The 25,888-nt window shown below is 30.2% G+C and overlaps 4 protein-coding genes and 1 long non-coding RNA gene across 5 annotated transcripts; 3 read left to right on the top strand and 2 right to left on the bottom strand.

Moving 5' to 3' along the window:
- Nucleotides 1-6,923: 6,923 nt before the first annotated feature.
- Nucleotides 6,924-9,788, bottom strand: LOC130671169 (uncharacterized). Its single transcript, XM_057474893.1, has 3 exons — nt 9,401-9,788; nt 8,987-9,320; nt 6,924-7,508 (listed from the first exon to the last, which is right to left on the bottom strand). The coding sequence occupies exons 1-3, from the start codon at nt 9,595-9,597 to the stop codon at nt 7,344-7,346; spliced, it is 696 nt and encodes a 231-aa protein (XP_057330876.1). The 5' UTR covers nt 9,598-9,788; the 3' UTR covers nt 6,924-7,343.
- An 837-nt stretch (nt 9,789-10,625) lies between these two features.
- LOC130671031 (odorant receptor 94b-like) lies at nt 10,626-14,290 on the top strand. The gene is made up of 5 exons (XM_057474708.1): nt 10,626-11,017; nt 11,098-11,487; nt 12,346-12,550; nt 12,693-12,848; nt 12,924-14,290. The coding sequence occupies exons 1-5, from the start codon at nt 10,659-10,661 to the stop codon at nt 12,963-12,965; spliced, it is 1,152 nt and encodes a 383-aa protein (XP_057330691.1). The 5' UTR covers nt 10,626-10,658; the 3' UTR covers nt 12,966-14,290.
- Nucleotides 14,291-14,924: 634 nt separating this feature from the next.
- Nucleotides 14,925-17,981, top strand: LOC130671367 (odorant receptor 94b-like). The gene is made up of 5 exons (XM_057475218.1): nt 14,925-15,325; nt 15,406-15,795; nt 16,916-17,120; nt 17,219-17,371; nt 17,445-17,981. The coding sequence occupies exons 1-5, from the start codon at nt 14,967-14,969 to the stop codon at nt 17,484-17,486; spliced, it is 1,149 nt and encodes a 382-aa protein (XP_057331201.1). The 5' UTR covers nt 14,925-14,966; the 3' UTR covers nt 17,487-17,981.
- Nucleotides 17,982-20,951: 2,970 nt separating this feature from the next.
- Nucleotides 20,952-25,530, top strand: LOC130671335 (odorant receptor 94b-like). Its single transcript, XM_057475165.1, has 7 exons — nt 20,952-21,330; nt 21,411-21,800; nt 22,295-22,499; nt 22,756-22,911; nt 23,343-23,915; nt 24,733-25,130; nt 25,299-25,530. The coding sequence occupies exons 1-5, from the start codon at nt 20,972-20,974 to the stop codon at nt 23,382-23,384; spliced, it is 1,152 nt and encodes a 383-aa protein (XP_057331148.1). The 5' UTR covers nt 20,952-20,971; the 3' UTR covers nt 23,385-23,915; nt 24,733-25,130; nt 25,299-25,530.
- On the bottom strand, nt 23,788-25,713 carry LOC130671336 (uncharacterized). The gene is made up of 4 exons (XR_008990503.1): nt 25,536-25,713; nt 25,263-25,432; nt 25,022-25,186; nt 23,788-24,948 (listed from the first exon to the last, which is right to left on the bottom strand). It is a non-coding gene; the product is annotated as an uncharacterized LOC130671336 (long non-coding RNA).
- Nucleotides 25,714-25,888: the final 175 nt, after the last annotated feature.

Raw genomic sequence — 25,888 nt, 5'->3', positions numbered from 1 at the left:
GTGTTATATCTTTTGAATGTTTCACAGTTGAATAATATATTAAACTGCCTTTTACCACGCACACCAAGTACGTTCAAGTATTTTTTTTTTTTTTTAATTTTTATAGTGACAATTTTTTTTTTTTTTTTAATAAATTAAAAAAAATTTAAGGTACTTGGTGTTCTTATGATTTTAGTTTTTTTTGTAAGAATATTATTTTTAATGTAGTCTAAGATTAATGTTGAACGTGTACTTGGCGCAACTTTTTACAGAGAATCTGTTTTTGGTGGGATTTCATTACTTTTTGTAGAACAATTAATCGGTCTGAAATATTTTTAAAATACAAATAAACCAATAACAATAAAACTATTCTTAAGACACAGTTTATTATTTGTTCAACGATACTTAAATCTGATAGTCAATGACAACTATCCACATATATTATATATATACATATATGCATAAACCGAATCTGCAACTCATTTTCAAAAGTCAAATAAAAAATTAAAGTTGCTTCTAAACTGATAGCAAGTTAACATTCATTAATTGTTCACATACTTGCAATTAGTTTGACATCAAGTCTTAGCTATGAAGTTTGCCGATTAATAATTGGAAGTTAAACTTTCAATCAACTTAACGTCATTATCTGACAGTAACGTCAGAAGTCAAATTGAATTCAAGTTACAGACAATCTACTGACAACTTAACCGCAACTTTTTGCTCTTTAACTTTTGCTGTTAAGTTGACTTCAGATTCTGGCCGTAGCTTGAAGTTAATTTGCGGTTATGGTGGCTATTAGGAAAGAAAACTTTTTGTTAGGGTTTTTTTTTCTAGTAACAAAAGTTACCTCTAAATTGATGAAAAATTAACCGCAAATTTTTTTTCTGACTATTGTTGTCAAATTGTCAGCGATTTCGGGCATCAAATTTCGGTCATTTCAATTGTCAAATTACTGTCGATTTCAAGCTAAAGTGGCTATTAGGAAAAGTTGTCATTAACCCTGATAGCCACCTTATCTACAAATTAACTTCAAGCTAATGCCGTATTTTAAAGCCAATTTAAAAGAAAGTGTTGGAGAGCAAACAGTTACCTTTAAGTTGACAGTAAATTGTCTGTAACTTGAATTCAATTTGACTACAAGTGTTACTGTCAGACAATGACGTTAAGTTGATTGAATGTTTCACTTCAAATTGATGGCAATATAATAAATCAAATCTTTATCACTCACCTTATGAATAAAATTTGAATAATAAAAAATATCCTGTTAACTGCCAGAATTAATAAAAAACCATCAATTGCTTTTTCACAGTATTATTATAAATTAATTAATTAGAGTCAAATCAAATATATTAACGAGAACTAATAAATTGTTTGAAGTTACCAGATGCTTAGGTTAGCAATAATGATGAATCTCCTCGATTTGACGATAAATCACTGCCAACTTAAGATATTTCTATGCCAATTGAGAAATTTCTGTTTCTGACTAAAAATACGGGGTACAACATGAACTACAAGTCAGCGTAATTTTACGCCTCTTACGAAGAGGTAATTTTACAGAGAATATAACTAGAAAATTTCAGTAAAAGGGTAAGAAAATAAGGTTTACTTCTAAATTGACAGCGTAAGCATTAACTCCCCTAATAGCACAGTTTGCTTAGCAAAAGTTTTACAAAAGTTTCCTTGAATTTTTCGTCAAATATCCGTCAACTTCGGACTTTTCCGTTTTTGACGATAGTTTGCAACTTTCTCTACAATTTGACGTAAATCTACTACCCGAATTAGAATGCAAATTCTTTTCAAAAATTGACTAAAAAAAAATTGGTCTATCGGTTGACCCTGCGGGCGAGTTGAACTCGGGCAGCAAATTTCAGGTAATTTCAACGTCAAATTACTGTCAATTTCTACCTAGGTGGCTTTAGGGTCATTGCAACGGAATGAGGATATATCCTGATAACGACTTTAGCAAAAAATTGTCGTACACTTGGAAATCTAACTAGACCAATCCGGTGGCGAGAATGTTCTCTCTAGATCTCTAGCTTTCTAGATGATTAACATTCTAACTCAAAACTTGATGTGAAACATTTGACATCTCGATGAGGTCTAGTACGCAAAAAGTGTCATTTCAATTTATTGCTCTTTCCCACACATAAAATCACATATAAACTTGGTATAAAACAGCTATAATTTCACGTTAATTGTACACGTTATTTTACGTATATGATATGAGAGCTAAAAGTTAGACTGATATTTTTTATATATACTGTAGTCATCGAGATGTCAAAAGTATCATTTCAATTTCGGAGCTGATACTCTGGTATCCTAGACTGCTACAGAATCCTGGTAGCCACACTTTGAAGATAATTGTTCAGCAAGTTCTGCAGTGAAACATTTACGGCTAACTTAACGACAAATTTCTGGCAAGCCTTGGCTGGAGAATACTTGCGTGCAAGTTGATGCGAATTTACCACCGTCAATTGAATGTAATTTGATAGAAAAACTTGCCGTTAATTTGAAGTGAAACTCAATCAACTTAACGTCATTGACTGGCAGTAATACTTGTAATCAAATTAAATTCAAGGTACAGACAATTTACTGTCAACTTAAAGGTAACTGGTTGCTCTCAAACACTTTCCTTAAAGTTGGTTTTAGAATACAGCAGTAGCTTGAAGTTAATTTGTGGATAAAGTGGCTATCAGGGGTGAATTTTTAAATTTCTGCCCGGGAAAAAATGTTTTTTTTAAATTTTATTATACAGAAAATGGCCTGGTGAAATTTTATGAAATTTCGCTGTGAAATCTTATAAAATCTTACAAAATTTTACAAAATTGCATAAAATTTTATAAAAACATTTTTTCCCGGGTGAACAAATTTTTCTTCAATATAACAGTGAATATACGTCAACTTCTGTTGTTTAGTATTTTAACTACATCATTAGTGTGAAATACAGTGCAAATGACAGAGAGTTTACCACAAATCTTGCTCTTTCCTTTTTTTACCGTCATTTTGTCGTCAAATGTCGAGTATTAATTTCGGGCAAGCTAAGTTTTCAACTTGATGATGTCCTCACTTTCCCCAAAGCGACTCGGTCTGCAAGTTGACGTCAACTTGCTCAAAAATGTACACCTGACGTAAGACAGCAAAAGATTTGCAGTGATATTTTTTGTCAACTTGCACTGTATATTGCACTCAACTAGTATTCAGAAAAATAAAAAACAGAACTTGACGTGTAATTGCTATTAAATCGAAGGAGAAGAATTAAGCTGGAAAGTAAGCATAAGCTAACTTCATATCGTCAAGTGTAACATGAAAGTAGCCAATTAAATCGAAGGAGAAGAATTTAAAGCTGGAAAGTAAGCATAAGCTAACTTCATATCATCAAGTGTAACATGAAGGTAGCCAATAGACGAAAATTCGTCTTATCGTAGTAATTTCTTCGTTAGATCCGAAAAACGGGGGCATCAAAATTTTGTAATTTTGAATTTTTTATTAAATTAACAAAAACAGTTTAAATTTATGAAAATTAAATAGGAATATAATAATTATGAATAAATAAACTAATATTATAGGCTGACAAAGCCCAATAATTTATTAATTTGGATTTAAAATATGAGTGAGGTTAAAGTGACATATGGTTCGAGAATAGAGACACGGTCGTCTCACACCGACGCGACACACATGTTGTACATGTTTGGAACGCGTACTTGGCGCGAGACACTACCGTGTCTCCGGATTTACTAGTGTACATGTTACGCGCGCAAGTGCGCGCGTGTCGTTTTTCATATATTTATTTTAATGTATATTTTCGTGTCGTTTGCATATATTTTTTCGCTTTTGACCAATTACGTTACGAATAGTTTGCCTTCACATATATTTCATCTAAATTTTATTATAGGATTACGTTACGAATAGTTTGCCTTCACATATATTTCATCTAAATTTTATTATAGGATTTCATATATTTATTTTAATGTATATTTTCGTGTCGTTTGCATATATTTTTTCGCTTTTGACCAATTACGTTACGAATAGTTTGCCTTCACATATATTTCATCTAAATTTTATTATAGGATTTCATATATTTATTTTAATGTATATTTTCGTGTCGTTTGCATATATTTTTTCGCTTTTGACCAATTACGTTACGAATAGTTTGCCTTCACATATATTTCATCTAAATTTTATTATAGGATAGATATTCAATAGCCTTAAAGGAAACAAAATTATTATTTGTAGTAAATATAATTCAATTAGTAAAAAATTAAAAACTACTTCCTTATAATGTAGATTTTATGATAACATTTAACTTGTAATTTTTTTTAATAGTTCGAAAGAATGCGTATTATTATTACAATTATCATCAAAATTTTTTTCCAATAATTGTATTGTTGAAATCATTTTTAACTTCTCGCTAAGAAAATTGCAAATTTTCAAATAAAGGGAAGTTATTCGATGTTTTGAGGTCTTAGGAAGCTATTCTGACTATTCCCGGATGGACGACCGTGCGTATGTGTGTGTGTGAACTTTTTTTGTCTGACGATATCTTTGGAACGAATGGACCGATTTGAACGTACTTGGTGGCAATCGAAAGGGCTCACCAAAACTTAGAATTGATTAGATTTTGGGGTAGATCGGTCGTGTAGTTTACAAGTTATACCAAGACTAAAAATTGAAAATTATTTTTATTTTTGTTTTTTGCGTATAACTTATAAACCATTTGCTTGATTCGCCTCAAAATGTAATCAGCTTTAAGTCTTGTTGATCCCTTTCGATTGCCACCAAGAACGTTTAAATCGGTTTATTAATTCCAAAGATATCGTCGGACAAAAATTATAATTTTTCAGTGAAGGTATGTTTTACCGGCCTAACAAATTTTTGAGCTCGGAGAGCTCGAAAATTTACAAGTAAAGATGTTTACGAGCTCCCTGAGCTTGAAAACAGCGGAAAGTTTTGGGGCTGGCCCGCAGGGTCAGGCGCTTTTCAGATTTTTTAAGTTGAAATCCATTCTTTTTACACATAATTTTGTTATCATCCCATATAACAATCTTGTTCAAGGCTTGAGCAAGCCTGGTCTCAAGTTCGATAGACGTTAGGTCTTCTCCTATATCTATGTGTCTTGCTGCAGATACTTGTGACCAGATTTAAATTGCAAGCCTTACACAAAAAATTCGTGTCAAATTATAACTCAATTTTGGAGGAAGACTATAGCTAAAAATATAGTTGCGCATGGCTTGCTCAAGATCTGCTCAAAGCTCAAAATTGATCTTGAGATTTGAGCAGTTCTTGAGCAAACCGTGCGTATATATACGGTACTTACAGTAAGTACCTACTGTAAGTTATACTGCACACAAAAAAAGGAATTCTTGGGTCAAGAAGAAAATCGTTTCCAAAAATAAATTCTTAAATTAAAATATCCTCTTTTCTTGTTTGAAAAAATTTTCTCTTGGTAAAAAAATTTTTTTTTTTTAATTAGAGTATATAAAGCTCTTCAATAAAGAAATTCAATTTTGATTTAAAAATATAAATTTTTGCTTTAAATGTTTTTAGTTTCTCCGAACAAGAAAACAACTTGGTTGGCTCAAGAAAATTTAGCTCTTGGTTTTAGAAGATACCAACTCATTCTAAAAACATCGTTCTCTCGAATGTAGTCGATATCGATTCATTTCGATACATCGAGTTTTTAAACGGAGGCACATTTAACTTACTCCAAGTAAAAATTAATTTATTTAAAGATTTGATAACATTTAGTTCAAAATAAATGTAGACTTTATCTGAAAACAATTAATTTTAGATTAAAAAAATAAAAAACTCATTTTAAAACTAAATTATACATTAACGTAAAATAAAAAATACTTTTATTTTAAAATACAATAATTCAGTTCAATTTTAAATTAATTGTTTTTATTAAAAATTCAATTTTCAGAGTATATACAATTAATCATCAAAATATATTTTGATTCTTTATTACAATAAAAATTTTTTTTTTTGTTACAAAAATAAATGAAAGGTTAGGTTATTTATCCTGGCTCCATCGACAGCATCAACTGCATGATATATACCACACTAAAAAGGAAACAATTTTATATAAATTTAGGATCAGAAATGATAACAAACTTGAGTATCTGATATGATTAAAAACAGCATAAATAATAATTAACTTACTTTTTTGTGATTGAAACGACACCATTTAACTTAACGTGAATCAGGAAAAACACCAGATATAATGACTAATAACTACAATAACTTACATTTTTACCGAACACTTCAATTCAAAACAATTTATGTATATGAATTAGTTAATTGTATAATTAATAAACTAATACTATTAGAATATTGGTGTGTAATATACATATAATTGCACATATGCGGCGCCAGCGCTGAACAGACTCGTTTCATTTTTTTGGGATCTTCGGGCGTCTACGTGCATACACAAAGTAGTGTCCGAAGTAGAGAAGCTGCATAGACTCGAGTGCTCCTGTTATCCGAATGCTGCTATGGAAAAAAACCAAGAGCTTGATTTTCTTGACTTGAATTTTTTTTATTTTTGTTTCAAGCAATAGCCACTAGTTGGTTTAAGAAATCTGACTCCTTACGTAGAGAAGTTAAATTTCATAGAATAAAATATTCAATATACATGAATGAAGAAATTCAAAATATTAATTCAAAAAACAATTTACTTTCTTTAAATATTTTTTCTTTTTGAACTAAAATCATATATTTTTAACTTAAAACTTTAACCCATTTGGGTCGAAAACATAACTTTTTGAATCAAAATAATCAAAATTAAGAGAAAATTTTCTTCAACCAAGATTTATTCCATTTTCCTAAATATTCTCTTGACTCAAGATAATTCTCTTTGAACCAAGATAACCTTTCGATCAGTGTGGTGCAAGAAATGCGTCATATACTTTTTCATTGGGCCGTGTTCAAGATATATTTAATTTTCTTGCGTACAATACCATGAGCAAGACATACACAAATCTTGACATAGGTTTCGTGATACACAATGTTGCGAAAGACACGTACTTCGAAAAAGACTATAGTGTCTAGGGGTCTGGCTCAAGATACTTACTTCAGAATCTTGCTCAAACAGGTGTTACTAGGGTAGTGCTTTACACCAGAAATTTGAGCCAGATTGTAGCTCAGTTCTGGAGGAAGAGTATGGCTGAAAATAGTTGCGCATGGTTTGCTCAAGATCTGCTCAAGGCTCGAAATTGATCTTAAGCCTTCAGCAAATTTTTTGCGACAAGAAATCCTTTTTTTCTGAGTAGGATTGGGAAGCGAAATATAATTTTATTTAATAAAAAATAAAAAATATTTTACATTTATTTAAAGGTAAAAAATGACGATGAAAATCAATAGAAAGATTATGATCTGAATTTTTCATTGATGTTATTGGTTAAATCGCCTATATTTGTGATAACCATTCTCGTTTCATGATTCTCGCCTACGTACTCGGATTCTTTGAGACCAACCAGGACATAAGTATGCGGATTTTTTTTCAATGAGCAGATTATGGGATCTCCATGATACTGTAAAAAAAACATATATTTTTTCCAATATTGGCATCAATAATAAAATTAATTTTACCATTAACTTTTTTCACAAATATTTATAACACACGTTTTTTTTTTGGTTACGTGCGCAAAATAATTTTTAGCATTAAAATTTTAATGAGACAACTCAAAAATTTTATAGAAAAAAAAAATTGTTTTTATTGAAAACATTCGATGTTTTGTAGATTCTTAATAAATTTTGCAGCAATACAAAGTAAGGTAAAAGCCTCTATACCCACTCAGTACCATTAGTCGCTCACTTTAGTTGTTTAAGGCGTTTTTTAATAATTTTTATAAAAAAAAATTACAACTAAAAATATTATTATTGATAAACAATTATTTGTGAATCTAAATATATCAAAATATGATGTATCAAATTATTTCCCAATAGATTACAAATTTAGATTAAATGACTGTTTTCAAAATCGCGCTCAGCCGGGCATTTTTAACTTTAACGTTCATTCGTTAGATTAAATTTAGGTTACGTCAAATTTTTTAAGAATTGTTATAACTATATCTTATTAAATACATTTTTTAAATTCATGAAATTTTATATTATGAAAGAATAAAGTAGTATAATTTATAAATTATTTGTCCAAATCAATAATCTAATCATAGTTTAATTAATATTGTCTTTGAGCGACTATAGAGCGATGTGTTGATTGAGTAATGGTACATCACAACTTTTAGTGAGCGACTGTGGGTACACTCAAGGAGCTTATTTAAAAAATTAATAATAATTAATTATCAACATTATTCTTCAAACTTAAATTGTATTCTAATACTCGAAAATTAAAAAAAAAAACTATAAAAAAAAAATATGGTTTTTCATTTTATTTATTAATTTATATTGAGTGATGTAATCTCACTCCAATGAAAAGTGAGCGGGTATCCCGATGAAAAAAGATTTTGTCTAATCATATATGATCATGCATAATTGTCTATATATGATCAGAAATAACTTGATCTGTTCATACATGATCATATATGATTATATATAATCATGCATGAACGAATATAGTCATTTTTAGAATCTCATTTAGAATATCTGTAAATTATTAATTAAGTAGTTTAATTAGGATTTATTGTCTTCATCAATATCAATGTCGGTTAAAATTAAATAAAAAAAAAAAAAAAAAAAATCATTAACCATCGACAATTATTTTACTACGAGGTCACCCATCCAATTTATGTCCCACGCCGATGCTGCTTAACTTTGGTTATCGATGGTTTGTAGTCTGATCCTCTAGTCTGTTATACACTTACATAGGATAGGATAGGGGCTTTTACCTTACTCAGATTACTTTACATTTTTTAAGTTAAAAATTAAAAAATAAGTCTAGAGGCAAAAATTTATTACTCGTCTTAATCATTCAGTTGTACCTCGGTCTGACTCTTCCCTAAATTTAAGTGATAAAAATTGATTTTAAAATAATTTTTTTATCATAACTTACGGCAAATAAACCATCGGAGCAGGAGAATGATTTATCATTTTTATCAGCAAAATAATTTTCAGTGTTTGGCGGTGTACAATAAAACTCATGCCCACTCATTGGATTGTAACACGATGAATAATACACATCAGTCGTATTATTTGGTAAAGTGAAGACAACAATTTCGTTGGTAATAATCGGCTGTCTAATAATCACTGTCGCGATATCACGTTTAGATTTATCATAAGTTTTACTAAAGTCTTCATGGTAATAAATATCATTTTCATTTATTTCAATACTGCGAAAGGAGCTTGTGTAGGTTGACAAATGTTGATTGGGGTTTGATAAAAGTGCTCTGCATAAAATTATTAATTAATAATAATTAAATCAAATAGTTTTTCTGTATTTTTTTTACAGAAGTATTAAATTAATTACCCATGAATACAAGATGCAGAAGTAAGAAGAATTTGCCGTGTAATCATTGAAAGTCGACAAAATATGCGTACAAAGTTATTAGAATCTTTTCCTTTTACAAATAAATCCCAACGATATTCTTGGAAATCATTGATGCTAATTTCACCAAATGCCAATCCAATGAAAGCTAAAATCGGTAATACTTTCAGAATTCGCATCTTTTTTTTGTCCTGTCAAAGCAAATGAATGATAAAAAAAAACTGATTCGAACAATTCGATTATATTTCAAAGAACTTAAAAAAAGTACTAATTTTTTAGATGAATAAAAATTTTATTAACGTAATTAAATAAATATCTGATGTATGGTTTAAATAAACTTCAATTTGTAACACACAGTACTGTACTTATGAATACAATTATTTCTGTGAAGTGTAGTGTATATATAAGAATAAATGTTACGACGGTAAAAAAAAAATCGTGATTATTATGAGATCTAATGATATCAGAATTTAGCTTCGACCAATGAGCTCTCAGTTAAATAATTGTTTTTTATTGTTAATGATAGTTTAAATCTTTATGGTCATTTTTTTTGTCTAATCGTGAGCTATTAATTTTTATCAGAAGTGTATTTGATAAATCACTTTGCTGTGAACAAAAACAAGATAAAAAAAAGCTTGGAGGAGACGATTGTGAGCATCAATAGTTTTTAATGTTCACAGTTAGAAGTATTTCGAAATAAATTTTAAAAAATAATTTAATGTTATATTATAATTTTTCTACTGCAGGGGGTCGTCTTTAACGCACCTGAGCAGTTGTCACCTTATAACTTGATTTTTTAATATTTTTTCTTCTTTCCCATTCCCAAATGATTAATATTATGTACTTGCCAAATTTTATTTCAAATAGAAGTATATTCTAAATAAATATGTTAAGTACACGTAAGCGTATCGATTCAAAACAGTCGCTAGTATATTGCAATCTTGATGTTTCTTTTCAACTGATACCGAACTACCTGCGACCCTTCCTGCGCAGTGAATTCAACTCTTTGCGTATTAATAATTCATAGCTAATGTCATCAACAAAGTCAGCTGGAGCTATTAAGCAATTTAATGCTATTACAGAAAATAACAAAATGACAGTAAATTATTTTAATGACAAAATTAGTTTTAAATAATTAAACATTTTACGACGAATATGCTAAATATATTTTTCCTCCGGACAATAAGTTAACTGGTAGACATACTGGCGTCTGAGGAACACTTACCATAACATAAATCAAATGGCCATTTTAGAAAGAAACATTTTTATTTTAACTTTGGTCGGGGTATGGAAACCTGATCATTGGAAAGGATTTAAAGCTGCTCTTTATTACTTTTACATTTGCTTAGTGACAATTGTCAATCACTCATTTCTTCTTTCTGGTGTTTTGGATTTTGAGTTGCGAAATATCGACGTTGTTGTGATCATTGATAATCTATCATTATTGAGTTGTTTATTCACAGTTCGCTATAAAATCGTCACAATACTCTATTATCGTAAATTAATTGAAGAATTTGTAAATCGTTTTGAACGAGATCCATTTAGAGCAAAAGACGATGAAGAAGAGAAGATTTATATAAAATTTGATAAGTTTACAAAGTAAGTCATGAATACTTGATTTTATAAATTTATTAATTTTTTTAATATTTTGAGTTGAAAAATTTATTTTATTTCAATAGGACGATTTCAATGTTGTATCCAGGTCTGTTTACCGTAGCGGTATCGTGGTATTCAGTAGGTCATATATTTCGAATGAGTCCACCTAATGTGATGCCTTATCAAGGATGGTTTCCCTATAACTATACAATATACAAATATTATTGGCCGACGGCTATTTATCAACTTTATGCAATCTGCAGCGCGGCATGTGTTAATTTAGCTTACGACACAATATTTTGCTGTATATTGTACTATATATGTGCGCAGACACATATTCTCAAGTATCGATTTTCTGTACTGGTGGAAAATTTACAGAAAATTAATGAGGAGAATGATGGTAGCGTAAATGTTAGGGAAATTGAACGAAAAATGATCGGTGACTGGGTTGATTATCATAACAACATACTCGAGTATGATGTCTTAGATACTTTTCTAAGGGGGTAAAAATCTCTGGTGGATCGAATAATTAACTGTAAAATTTTTTTGTCTACGGAGCAATAAATTAAAGCTTTACTTATCAGAATAGGGTATTGAAGAATCAAAAGAACCGTAATTTTTCGTTTTTATTTTTGAATCCTTGATAGCCCAGTTTCTGATCAGAAAGTTGGTGTGCCTGAGTTGCGACCAACTTGACGACAAGTTGTCGACAACTTTCAGCTTGTGTAATTGTTGACTACAAGTTGGCTATAAGTTGCTCAGAAGCTTGACGATAATCTACAGCCGCAACCTGTCACCAAGTTTCTGAGCAACTTGTAGACAAGTTGTCGGCAATAGTTACATGAGCTGAAAGTTGTCGACAAGTTTCTCGGAAAGTTGCCGTCAACTTATGGAAATTTCATCTTTTGCGGCCAACTTGGCTATCAGGGATGATACAAAATTTATTTAAATTGAATAGTTTTTTTAGTCGATGTTGGTAAAGAAAAAATTCCGATGTTTAGTTGGGTAGCTGCTAAGGAATGAAAAAGAAATTTTTTTAGTTTCATTTTCAAAAAAACTCAACTACTCCTTATTTGCCCGTACGAAAAAAGTATATATCCGGGAAAATCGGATTATATGTTGCATATAATATGTGTTACATACATTTAATTTTGCCCGAATATATCCCGGATGTTTACTTTTTTCGTACAGGTGATTGGTTTAAAAAATCATTCATACCTCAATTTTAATAAACATTTTCTACTTATTATCCGATCTACTTAAAGTTTTGTACCTCTTTAATTTTAAAAACTCATGATAGCAATTCATATTTATTTTTTTTAATTTTATAGTTTAGTGAAATTTGTGAAATCTTTATTCTCAACTGCAATATTTGTACAGTACGCAGCGAGTTCACTTTTGATTTGCAGTATTGCGTATACGTTATCGCACACAGAAACGCGATCAATGAATTTTGCCGGTGATTTTTTTTATCTCACAGCTATGACGATCCAGATATTTTTCCAGTGTATTGCTGCTGATCAAGTGACAGTTGAGGTAAAATTGTTTTACTTCAACACAAATAACTATATTTTCTTCAATTATAAAACCAAAAATATTTTAATAGACCGAAAGTTTTGATTCACGCGTTGATCCAACCAATTTTTGTATTTGATTTCTTTTAAATAATTATTTTCAGTTCGCTGACATTACTAATGCACTTTACAACACGAACTGGTATAATTTGAGTAATAATGTACGAAAAGCGATGACAATCATCCTCGCAGAACCTTTGAAACCCACTTTAATAAATAGTGGATACTTTGTAATATTATCTTTAGAATCATTTACAAAAGTAAGTTATTACAAATACAGCTTATCATCTTTTGGTAATGCATTTCATTGTAATCAATATCATTTTTATCAACAGGTTATTAAATTATCATATACTATTTATAACGTACTTCAATAATGCAATTGTAATCAGCCAAAGTTGCAGTTAGTAATCTAACTATTTAGGTTATTCATTAGTCAAATTTAGTTGAAGAAGCGTGAAATATTCAATTATATCGTAAAAATATCGGATTAGTCCATTGCAGGGAAGACTGGGTATGGTTGTTGGTGCCACGACTATTAAACCGAAAACAGTTCAACCGAGGACACTTCAACCGAACGACAGTTCAACCGACAAAAAATCCCTGATAAGAGGGCACCTCAATAAAGGGGTCCAGGTTATTTTCAGTTGAAATGTTGCTAGGTTGAATTGTCGTTCGGTTGAACTGTCTTCGGTTTAATTGTTACAGAACCATGGTTGTTCCACGGGACGGTTGTCACAGTGATCATAACAGACAACTTAACAAACGAAATACGAACATTGATCGCGGCCAAAGAACCGGTATCGAAAGAGAGGTGATGCCTTCGCGATTTTTCGACGCCGATTGATGAACTGATCGCCACAAATGACCTCTGTGACAATCTACCTGTGAGACACCATACCCAGTTTCCTCTAGGCTATAGAGAAATGTAGGACGTCACAATCTGAGTATTTGCTACCCTCATCTTCAATTCGGATACACACGAGGCTTGAAATGTCCTTTTTTTTACCATATCTGAGCCTAAAGTCCAAAGTCTTGCCCTGTTTAGACGAAAGAAATTCGTTCTTTTCTTTCATGAAAAAATTAATGATGAAAATTAGCGCGGGCGCAATTCTCCCACAAACAAAGACGAAAATTTAAATCTTAAGGTACAGTTCCGATGAATAAAAGTATGCACACCGCAAAGGAAGGTAGGGCATCCCAATTCGTGTGGCCTACTATGCCATTATACTTGCGTAAAGCGTTCCAATTGGGAAAACCAATAACATAAATGTACACATGTGCATACATGAACCGCTCAATCAATGACAGAAATTTGAACTTCCCGTTGTCGGTGTGGTCGAAAATAGTATGCACACCACGTAAAAATTAGGACATCCCAATCCGCGTGTTCGTCACTGTTGCCTGCGGCTTGGGAATGAGGGTCATGAGGTAAACACCCGCGTGGGTTAAAACGTCCTATCTTTTTTAATAAAGAAGTAACTCATAAAATAAACCGTCTATAAATATAGAAATGTTTATTGTGATTAAATTTATAAGTGGACTTTTTGTATATCAAGAACTTTCTCAATATAGTATTAATAAAATTATTTACAATGAAACAATTTTTTCGAAATTCTAGAAAAAAAGGATAAAAAAGTATTTTGTCTTGCATTTACAAGTTTATCCTTTGCATATCCAAACCATGATTTTTGTCTTCGATGAAAATACTCAACCCCGAGAAAAATTTTTGATGATCAAAACTAGAACGGAGGTAAAATATCTTGTTTTTTTTTTTTCAATCTGCATCTATTCTGGTTGCAGAATACAAAAAATAAAATTTGACAAAAACAAATTAGTATATATTGTCAATTTTTGATTTTTTTACGGTATGTCTTTCATATATTTAAAAACAAACTTTTATTACGAATAATGAGAAGAGTTTGTACCTGATTCACCGTTATAAATTTTGATCCTTTTGCATAATTTTTTTATGTTGATACTTTTTTGAAATCTTAGTTTAAGTAAAAATATATTTTAAAGAAAATGTTAAGTACACGTAAGCGTATCGATTCAAAATAGTCGCTAAGACACTTCAATCTTGATGTTTCTTTTCAACTGATACTGGACTACCTGCGACCCTTCCTGCGCAGTGCATTCAACTCTTTCGTATTAATAATTAATAGCTAATGTCATCAACAAAGTCAGCTGGAGCTATTACGCAATTTGATGCTATTATAGAAAATAACAAAATGACAGCAATTTATTTTAATGACAAAATTAGTTTTAAATAATTAAACATTTTACGACGAATATGCTAAATATATTTTTCGTCCGGACAATAAGTTAACTCGTAGACATACTGGCGTCTGAGGAACATTCACCATAACATAAATTAAATGGCCATTTTAGAAAGAAACATTTTTATTTTAACTTTGGTCGGGGTATGGAAACCTGATCATTGGAAAGGATTTAAAGCTGCTCTTTATTACTTTTACATTTGCTTGGTGACAATTGTCAATCACTCATTTCTTCTTTCTGGTGTTTTGGATTTTGAGTTACGAAATATCGACGTTGTTGTGATCATTGATAATTTATCATTATTGATTTGTGTATTCACAATTCGTTATAAAATCATCACATTACTGTATTATCGTAAATTTATCGAAGAATTTGTAAATTGTTTTGAACGAGATCCATTCAGAGCAAAAGACGATGAAGAAGAAAAGATTTATATAAAATTTGATAAGCGTACAAAGTAAGTCATGAAAACTTGATTTTATAAATTTATCAATTTTCTAAATATTTTGAGTTGAAAAATTTATTTTATTTCAATAGGACACTATCAATATTGTATGCGGGGCTTTTTACTGTAGCAGTATCGTGGTATTCAGTAGGTCATATATTGCGAATGAGTCCGCCTATTGTAATGCCTTATCAAGGATGGTTTCCTTATAACTATACAACACACAAATATTATTGGCCAACGGTAATTTATCAACTTTACGCAGTCTGCAGTGGTGCATGGGTTAATTTAGCTTATGACTCAATATTTTGTTCTATATTGTACTATATTTGTGCGCAGACACACATTCTTAAGCATCGATTTTCTGTACTAGCGGAAAATTTACAGAAAATTAATGAAGGAAATGACGGGAGCGTAAATATCAGAGAAATAGAACGGAAAATGATTGGTGACTGGGTTGATTATCATAACAACATACTCGAGTACGAAATTTCAAGTATTTTTCAAGGAAGTACATATTTCTAGCGGATCGAAAAATTGACTGTATAAATGTTTTGGTTATGTACTAACCCGAAATTAAGCAATTCATCGAATTTTAAGTCTTTTTGATTCTTTTTGATTGTCAAAATATTTGTTTAAATAAACGAATTTTTTTAGTCAATCCTTGTACAAAAAAATTAGAAATTTAGTTGAATAGTAGTCATCCCGAGTCGAAATTTAGAGCCCATTTTGCATCTTCTAAAGTCGGATCTATTTCGGACTTGGAGGCTCAAAATAGAGTCTGTTTCCTTGTTAAATTAGGTCCGATTTCGGTCCCTGAAGTGCAACAAATTTTCGTTTTTAGCACTTTAGGGTTCAATATAGGATCTAATGAAAATTAAAATTAGGTCCTATTTTGAACCTCTGAGCCCTATTTTATTGTAATAATAATAATATTCATATTATTAATGTCATTAGCATTATTGATATTATGATTAATAATAATCTGTGTTACTCTGAATTTCATTTGCATTTACAATGTTCAAAATAATTTCAATCAAAATTATCAAAATATATAGCAAATGCTGTTAATAGTCCATTTTTTTATAATAAATTAATAATAATAATAATTAATTTTATATAAATTTCGTTGCATGTCAAGAAATAATGCTTTCAATTAATTTAAAAAAATCTTTAATTTTTTGTATCATCATAAATAATTTAATTATAATGAATCGAAATTTATTACGGGACTTATATTGTCGGACTTGAAGGTTCAAAATCGAACCTCTCAGTGAATGTTAGAACCTCTGGGTTCAAAGTCGGAGCTAGAGGACCACAGTGCTCTCAATCGGATCTATTTCGGGCTAGAAGGGCCTATATAGGCTCTAAATTTCGACTCTGGATGGGATTGAAAAAAGATTTTTTAACTCTAATTCTAAAAAAACTTAATAATTATTCTTATTCAATTGATTAAAAAATTCCCACATACTGTATAATACTATTGGAAATGTTCCTACTTATTTTCCGATCCTCTTAATATGGATACTGCCTTAATTTCATAAAATTTATTCTAGTAATTTCTTTATTCATTGTTTTTTTTTTTTTTTTGTTATTATATAGTTTAGTAAAATTTGTGAAATCTTTTTTCTCCACGGCCATATTTGTGCAGTACACAGCGAGTTCACTTTTGATTTGCAGTATTGCGTATACGTTATCACACACAGAAACTCGGTCAATGAATTTCGCTGGTAATTTTTTTTATCTCATAGCTATGACGATCCAGATATTTTTTCAGTGCATTGCTGCTGATCAAGTTTCAGTTGAGGTATAATTATTTTATTTCAACACAAATAACTATACTTTCATTCACTTGTAAATTCATCCAATTTACGTATTTGAATTCTTCTAAATAACTATTTTCAGTTCGCTGACATTACTAATGCGCTTTTCCGCACTAACTGGTATAATTTAAGTAATAACGTACAAAAGTCCTTGACAATACTCGCAGAACCTTTGAAACCCACTTTAATAAATAGTGGATACTTTGTTATATTATCTTTGGACTCATTTACAAAAGTAAGTTACTGTAAATACAATTGATCATCTTTTGGTAATTAATTTAATTGTCTAATATCATTTTTATCAACAGGTGATTAAATTATCGTATACTATTTACAACGTACTTGAATAATGTAATTGTAACTTGCCTAAGTTGCGTTTAATAATCTAACTATTGAGGTTATGAATGAGTTAACCTTTCGTTACTCGCGCTATGAGCGAATCGCCGACTAACAACTACTCAACCTATAGAGACTCGCTACAGTGCGAGCTAGAAACTAAAAAAGACGCGAGTAACGAAAGGTTAAGTTTACTTGGAGAAGCATTGAATAATTTTTTTTGCAACTCATGGTAAGAAAGCAAGTCTTTGATTGGTTAAAAATGACACTACAAAGAATAAATATCGCGGAGAATGTCCACATTTTTCGTGAAAAATATGACAAATCTACACTTTTTACAGATATATTGATATACTATTTATTAGACATTAAACGATCCAACAGAAAACCCAATCAACAGCCGTCTCGAGTTAGGACAACGGAAAGTCCCAGACTATAGAAAATCATCTTACTGTATTTAATTGTATAGTCGTCCCGATGAAAGCTTGGGATTTTTTCCCACCACGATTTCTTCCCCCCACCCTTCAAAAGTTGGTTTGGCACATGCGCACATTTAATGACGCATGCGCCCATTCTAATATTGTAGTGGTGGGGGAAGAAACTGGTGGGAAAAAAATCCCAAGTTTTCATCGGGACAACTATAATGTACAATTCACTATATGAATTTTGACTTGAAACTCTAGTTATTTTTTGCTGGGTATCAATATTTTGAAAACAATGAAAATAATTTTAAATCATTATAAAAATCAATTAAATCATGTTTAATTGTTACTATTATTATTTATCAATCTTTTGCATCAGAAATAATACAGGAATTAATTTTATATTGATAAGATTGAATATTATTTTAGGTTAATTAAAAGATCAAATTTAATGTAGTGTCCTTTTTTTACCAATCAGAGACATTCTTTCTTACCATTCGATGCAAAAACTATCGTAACGGATTGAGTAGGAAGGGCTTTCGACACTCGTGTGTTGGCAACACTCGCCTAACAGCTCGCGAATCAATTACACCCGTTGTCGAAAGCACCTTCCACTCAATGCGTTAATATACTATTATCAATGAGTAAAATCATTTCATGGCATCATAAATCGAATGATAAACAATATTCATTCGCATAATTTCGCGATAAATAAAAACGTGAAAATATTCGAATAATATATTACACAACGCACAAACAAGTAGGAAGTTTCAATTCACGTGTTTGACACTCCCGTCTGCGGCTCGAGTCAGGCCATTACGCACGTGGATTGAAATGTCTATTCTCAAAAAAAAAAAAAAAAAAAAAAAAAACCATTAATAATTTAATCAAGTTTATCAATTAAGAAACATATATTATAATGAAGTATATAAGTATAAATACCCGGGAAAAAATGATTTTGCCTAATTATATATAATTTATATATAATTATATATAGGTTATATATGATTATATATAATACGTTATATATAATTAGATCTGAAAATTGGCCAGGTCTAATTATATATAATCATATATAAGTTATATATACTCATATATAATTAGATATGATTATGTATAATACATATATATATCATATTTTATATATAATTAGATCCGAAAATTAGGCGGGTTTAATCATATATATGATTATGTGTAATTTATATACAATTACATATGTTCATGTACGATTAATATTGAAGTATTCAGAGGGAAGTTTATTTTTTAATTATACGTTTGCAATTATTCATAACAAATTATATTTCCCTCAAAATATAAATACAGAGTATAATTAACGACTGTGCTACTACATATATTTATTTTTGTTATATAACATTTTATTATGTATTTATAGATCGATAATATAATCATGTCATTAGACTATTAGTACTTACAAACGTAAATTACTAGAGTCATTTTTACTAATATATTAAAGAAATTAAATATATTCTATAAATAAAATATTAACTTATATATATATATATATAAATAATTAATTTGTATTTGATTATATATAGATCTAAAGATCTAAAATATAATAAAAATTACTATATATGGGTCTATATAGGTCAGGTCTAATCAGATCTAATCATATATAGACCTATGTATAACTATATATAGGTATATACTATTATATATACTATTATATATATTCCATATACAATCATATATAATTAGGCAAAATAATTTTGTCCCGGGATATAATTAGATCTAATTATATATAAGGCTATATATACTTATATATAGGTCTATATATAACCATATATATTCTATATATAATCATATATAATTAGGCAAAATCATTTTTTTCCCGGTGAAATTAGGTCTAATTATATATAAGACTATGTATACTTATATATAGGTCTATATATAACCATATATATTCTATATATAATCATATATAATTAAGCAAAATCATTTTTTTCCCGGTATAATTAGGTCTAATTATATATAAGGCTATATATACTTATATATAGGCCTATATATAACCATATATAATTATATATAATATCATATATAATTATATATATTCCATATATAATCATATATAATTATATATAATTAGGCAAAATCATTTTTTCCCGGGTAATTTTTGTAAGCGGGAATATTAAAATAAATTACAATGAAACAATACAGAACACTCATCATATCATTATTTATAATTGCCATATCACGCGAGTCGAAAAATAGAACGTCATTTAAGCTACAGCCGATTTAAGCTTCATCTGAACTCCCCTATACTCATATTATTAAGGAGGGTCTATAGTAATTTTTGAATTATCAAAAATTGAATTTTTTTAATTCACATATATTCTGGGTACAGAATGCCAAAAATGGAATTTAAAGGAAATAAATTTCTATATTTTGTGTTAATTACTAATTTTTTTGTAAGATGTCTTTCATATGGTTAATGAAAAAATTTTATAACACATTATAAGAAAAGTTTGTACTGTATTTGTTGTTACAGTTCAATCCTTTTCCCTCATTGCACAGTTTTTTAATATTAATACTTACGACGCGGATAAGTGTACAGAAATAGGTGGGATAGAATAAGGGAAAAGCGTGCGGCACGATAACGTTCCACACGGTAAACTATTCCGAACACAGGTTTTTTTTTTGTATCTTTAGACACTACGTAGTACTTGCTATAAAGATTATTTCAAGTAGAATACATTTCGAAGAAATTGTTAAGTACATGTAAGCGTATCGATTCGAAACAGTCGCTAGTATATTGCAATCTTAATGTTTCTTTTCAACTGATACCGGACTACCTGCGACCCTTCCTGCGCAGTGAATTCAACTCTTTGCGTATTAATAATAAAAAGCTAATGTCATCAGCAAAGTCAGTTGGAGCTATTAAGCAATTTAATGCTATTACAGAAAATTACAAAATGACAGTAAATTATTTTAATGACAAAATTAGTTTTAAATAATTAAAAATTTCACGACGAAAATGCTAAATATATTTTTCGTCCGGACAATAAGTTAACTCGAAGACATACTGGCGTCTGAGAAACATTCACCATAACATAAATGAAATGGCCATTTTAGAAAGAAACATTTTTATTTTAACTTTGGTCGGGGTATGGAAACCTGGGCATTGGAAAGGATTTAAAGCTGCTCTTTATTACTGTTACATTTGCTTGGTGACAATTGTCAATCACTCATTTCTTCTTTCTGGTATTTTGGATTTTGAGTTGCGAAATATCGACATTGTTGTGATCATTGATAATTTATCATTATTGATTTGTGTATTCACAATTCGTTATAAAATCATCACAATACTCTATTATCGTAAATTAATTGAAGAATTTATAAATCGTTTTGAACGAGATCCATTTAAAGCAAAAGACGATGAAGAAGAAAAGATTTATATAAAATTTGGTAAGCTTACAAAGTAAGTCATGAATACTTGATTTTATAAATTTATTAATTTTTTTAATATTTTGAGTTGAAAAATTTGTTTTATTTCAATAGAACGACTTCAATATTGTATGCGGGGCTATTTACGTCAGTGGTATCGTGGTACTCAGTAGGTCGTATATTTCGAATGAGTCCGCCTAATGTGATGCCTTATCAAGGATGGTTTCCTTATAACTATACAACATACAAGTATTATTGGCCAACGGCTATTTATCAACTTTACGCAGTCTGCGGTGGTGCATGGGTTAATTTAGCTTATGACTCAATATTTTGTTCTATATTGTACTATTTATGTGCGCAGACACACATTCTTAAGCATCGATTTTCCGTGCTAGTGGAAAATTTACAGAACATTAATGAGGGAAATGATGGGAGCGTAAATATCAGAGAAATTGAACGGAAAATGATTGGTGACTGGGTTGATTATCATAACAACATACTCAAGTACGTTATTCTAAATATTTTTTAAGGAAGTCGGGGGCGAGGCAAAACGGGGTAAATAAATTACTAACGTTTCGAGGACTTAAATACGTTATATATTTTTCTTTTACGATATTCAAAGTTAATAGAAAAAATTATCAGCTGCCGTCAAAAAAACAAAATTTCATTTTTAGCCGGCAAAATGGGAACCCTTTAAAAAAGTGAAAGAAAAAACTTATGGAAATGAAAAACAAAATTTCTAATTTGATATTTAAAAAAATTTAGTAATTATTCTCATTCACTTGGTTTCAAAATTCACTCATAATTAATATTATTAAAAATTTTCCAACTTATTTTTCGAAGCCTTAATACCCTATCGAAGAAATCCATATGGGAATCCAGTCTAGATTGGGTTCCTATGCAATCCCACATGGACTTTTTTGATAGGGTATGGATACCCCCTTAATTTCAATAATTTATTGCAATAATTTGTTTATTTATATTTTTTAATTCCATAGTTTAGTAGAATTTGTGAAATTTTCATTCTCAACGGCGATATTTGTACAGTACGCAGGAAGTTCACTTCTACTTTGCAGTATTGCGTATACATTATCACACACAGAAACTCGGTCAATAGATTTCGTTAGTAGTTTTTTTTATCTCACAGCTATGACGATCCAGATATTTTTTCAGTGCATTGCTGCGAATCAAGTGACAGTTGAGGTAAAATTATTTTATTTCAAAACAAGTATTCTTTCATTGATTCGAAAACCTCAAAAACGTGAAACCAAACCTTTTGTTTAAATTTGAATACATTAAAAAGTTTTGAATCACGAATCACGAATTTTTTGTAACTCAAATAACTATACTTTCATTAATTATAAAACGATAAAAATTTGAATAGCCCAAAAAGTTTTGATTCACGCGTTGATCCAACCAATTGCCGTATTTTATAATTCTTCTAAATAATTATTTTCAGTTTGCTGACATTACTAATGCTCTTTACAACACGAACTGGTACAATTTGAGTAATAATGTACGTAAAGCGATGACAATCATCCTCGCAGAACTTCTGAAACCCATTTTAATAAATAGTGGATACTTCGTTATATTATCTTTAGAATCATTTACAAAAGTAAGTTACTATAAATAGGTGTGCCGTCGACTGATCCCACCAATTTTATATCACAACAAGTGATCCCTACAAATTGATCCCACCGAAATTTGATTCAATCAACACTCGGTTGAAAATGATGAAGATTATAATGAAAGTTTTGAAAATCTTGATGAAACTGATCAATTAGAAGATCAGTTGTCTGCCCTATCCAAAAATTCCCATAGAATCCACTCAACTGCGACAGAAACCGCATAGAAACCAATACGGTCTATAGGATTCTATGCGTTTTTTGTCGCAGTTGAGTGGATTCTATGGGAATTTTTGGATAGGGTGTTGGATCAACAGTCATGTGATCACTTGTCTGGGATCAGTTGTCATGGGACCCTATAAATACAAATCATCAAAAGTTAGTTATGAATTTCATTGTTTAATATCATTTTTATCAACAGGTTATTAAATTATCGTATACTATTTATAACGTACTTCAATAATGTAATTGTAATTTGCCAAAGTTGCGTTTTATAATCTAACTGTTATGGTTATAAATGAGTTAAGTTTACTTGGAGAAGCATTAAATAATTATTTTTAAATAAGTAAAATCATTTCATGGGATCATAAATCGATTAATAATATTATTGATTCTCGTAATTTCACGATATATGAAAACGTGAAAATATTGGAACAATATATTACTCACCACACAAGCAGATAGGACTTTTCAATTCACGTGTTTGACACTTCCGCCTGCGGTTCGGGAATAAGGCGATGTCACACGTGGATTGAAATGTTCTTCATTCTCGAGAAAAAAAAACGAAAACAGTAATAAGGTAATAACGTTTATAAATTAAGAAATGTTTATTATAATACAATAAATAAGTTTAAGGATCTACCGGAGTGATGTCCAAGTACACTTACAAATGGCAACCTTGTTCGATAATCATTAGGATGGGCGCTAGGTGATTTAATCATCACCAATAAACAAATTTCATATGATACGACTCAGGGTAGCGGATTGGAGAAAGGTCAGGACTCAAAATTACGATTAAAAAATTGTTTCGAATTAAAAACACATAAATTATCGTATATTGAACAAAACAACTAAATGAATCGATATCACAAAATATAAAATTGAGTTAACGAAGAAAAAATCAGTTCGCCAAAACTCGGCTTGTGACTTGATCAAAGACAAACTATAGTTCAAAAATCTAACTTCCGCGGTTGGTATTACAGAAAATTAATTTTATATTCGGTAACCCGCCAAATTACTATGATTCTATGATGCGTAACTAATAAAATAGTATCCGAAAAAAAACTTTAATCACGCATTTCGCTTGTCAACACAAAAAAAACGGTTTTACACGATTACCGATACACGCTGATCACTTTCTTGCCGATACTTCGGGTTGTTCAATTGTTCAATAGAAAAACTTGGAAACTTGTGCACAGTTCGTAATTAATTTTGCCTCAGTCTATTGCTCGGAATTTAATTGATCATTGATCGGAACTCGCAATTGTTCAGAAACATGACCGTTGCAATCGATGTCTAAAACAAATCTCCCACCAATCCATGCGTTGGATTAATTGCTCAGTCAATATCTACATTTTGATCACGGATTTTTAGAGCGTTTTGCATTGATAAGTCCGCGACAACGATCGTCAACTTGAACGTAATTTGGTACAGAAGTACATTTATTGTTTTTTGAACAGTGTGTATACTTAAGATTGCGATAACAAACGTCATCTTCACAAAAATTATCTGTGCCGAGAAATTAAAATAGAAACGACGACGTAATTATTAAAACTATTAGATATAAGGATAACATATTTTTTTATTTGCAGAGATAGAAATTATCGTGGCATTGGCAGGTCGATTTGCTGCAGACTGAATTTTCAGAGGCGCAATCGAAATCGTTAGAACCATTCGATCCTACAGATCCCCGACAATAATTTTCTATGAAAGTATAATTTTTAAGACAAACGCATTTGTGGTCTGTAGAACAGTAAATATTATTAAGGTTACGGCAGCTATTGTTCGTTTCACAAAATCATTAACTCCTGGAATTTTTGACAATTAGTTTTGGAAAATTTCTGTGGATTCATAAATTTGGGATTGAATCTAAGAACTTACGATTAGCGAATGACTGACAATTACTTCTACTGGTGTTAATGAAGTCCCGATAATGGCCGTCAATTGTGATGTAGTTTTGTAAACAGGCACATTTATAGTCTTCAGAAGAGTAAGTGTATTTAAGATTATGACAAGCAATATCAGTATTATAGAAATCGATTTGTTCTGGAATCAATTTAAAGAATTCCACATGATTTCAAAAATTTATACCTTTGTTTTTGATAGACTTTATAAGATTTACTTTCTGCATATGGATGACACTCCTCTTTGTTGACAGATGGACGAAAGTAAATAGGACATTGGCGAGTTTTTGATTCATCGCAGATCGCATTATCTGCTGTGCAATCGAAACTTTTGAAACACATCGAGCCAATTAGTCCACTGCAATATCCATCACATCTATTCTGGCTACTGAATACAAGGAATAAAATTTAAAAAAAATAAATTTGTATATTTCTTGTCAACTTTTGATTTTTTTATATCTTTTATAAATTCAATAAAAAAATTTCATTACAAATTGTAAGAAGAGTTTGTATCTGATCCGTTATGAATTTTAATTCTTTTCGCTCACTGCATAATTTTTTTTATGTTTATACTTATTTTAAATTTTATTTCAAGTGGAAACATTCTTTAAAGAAAATTTTCAGTAGATATAAGCGTATCGATTCAAAATAGTCGCTAGGACTTTACAGCCTTGATGTTTTTTGACGACTGACACCGGACAACCTACGACCCTTTCTGCGCAGTGCATTCAACTCTTAGCGTATTAATAATTAATAGCTAATGTCATTAACAATGTCAGCTGGAGCTATTACGCAATTTAATGCTATTACAGCAAATGACAAAATGACAGCAATTCATTTGAAT

Source organism: Microplitis mediator, chromosome 7 (assembly GCF_029852145.1).
Source record: "Microplitis mediator isolate UGA2020A chromosome 7, iyMicMedi2.1, whole genome shotgun sequence".
Classification (NCBI taxonomy): Eukaryota; Metazoa; Arthropoda; class Insecta; order Hymenoptera; family Braconidae; genus Microplitis; species Microplitis mediator.
This window is presented reverse-complemented; position numbering and strand designations above follow the sequence as displayed.

Coding starts and splice junctions, on each gene's coding strand:
- LOC130671169 (XM_057474893.1), bottom strand. CDS start 9,597: ATGCGAATTCTGAAAGTATTACCGATTTTAGCTTTCATTGGATTGGCA. Junction 9,321..9,400: donor TCTGCATCTTGTATTCATGG/GTAATTAATTTA, acceptor AATTTTATGCAG/AGCACTTTTATCAAACCCCA. Junction 7,509..8,986: donor GCTCCGATGGTTTATTTGCC/GTAAGTTATGAT, acceptor TTTTTTTTACAG/TATCATGGAGATCCCATAAT.
- LOC130671031 (XM_057474708.1), top strand. CDS start 10,659: ATGGCCATTTTAGAAAGAAACATTTTTATTTTAACTTTGGTCGGGGTA. Junction 11,488..12,345: donor TATCATAACAACATACTCGA/GTATGATGTCTT, acceptor TTAATTTTATAG/TTTAGTGAAATTTGTGAAAT. Junction 12,551..12,692: donor CTGATCAAGTGACAGTTGAG/GTAAAATTGTTT, acceptor AATTATTTTCAG/TTCGCTGACATTACTAATGC.
- LOC130671367 (XM_057475218.1), top strand. CDS start 14,967: ATGGCCATTTTAGAAAGAAACATTTTTATTTTAACTTTGGTCGGGGTA. Junction 15,796..16,915: donor TATCATAACAACATACTCGA/GTACGAAATTTC, acceptor GTTATTATATAG/TTTAGTAAAATTTGTGAAAT. Junction 17,121..17,218: donor CTGATCAAGTTTCAGTTGAG/GTATAATTATTT, acceptor AACTATTTTCAG/TTCGCTGACATTACTAATGC.
- LOC130671335 (XM_057475165.1), top strand. CDS start 20,972: ATGGCCATTTTAGAAAGAAACATTTTTATTTTAACTTTGGTCGGGGTA. Junction 21,801..22,294: donor TATCATAACAACATACTCAA/GTACGTTATTCT, acceptor TTAATTCCATAG/TTTAGTAGAATTTGTGAAAT. Junction 22,912..23,342: donor CTTTAGAATCATTTACAAAA/GTAAGTTACTAT, acceptor TTTTATCAACAG/GTTATTAAATTATCGTATAC.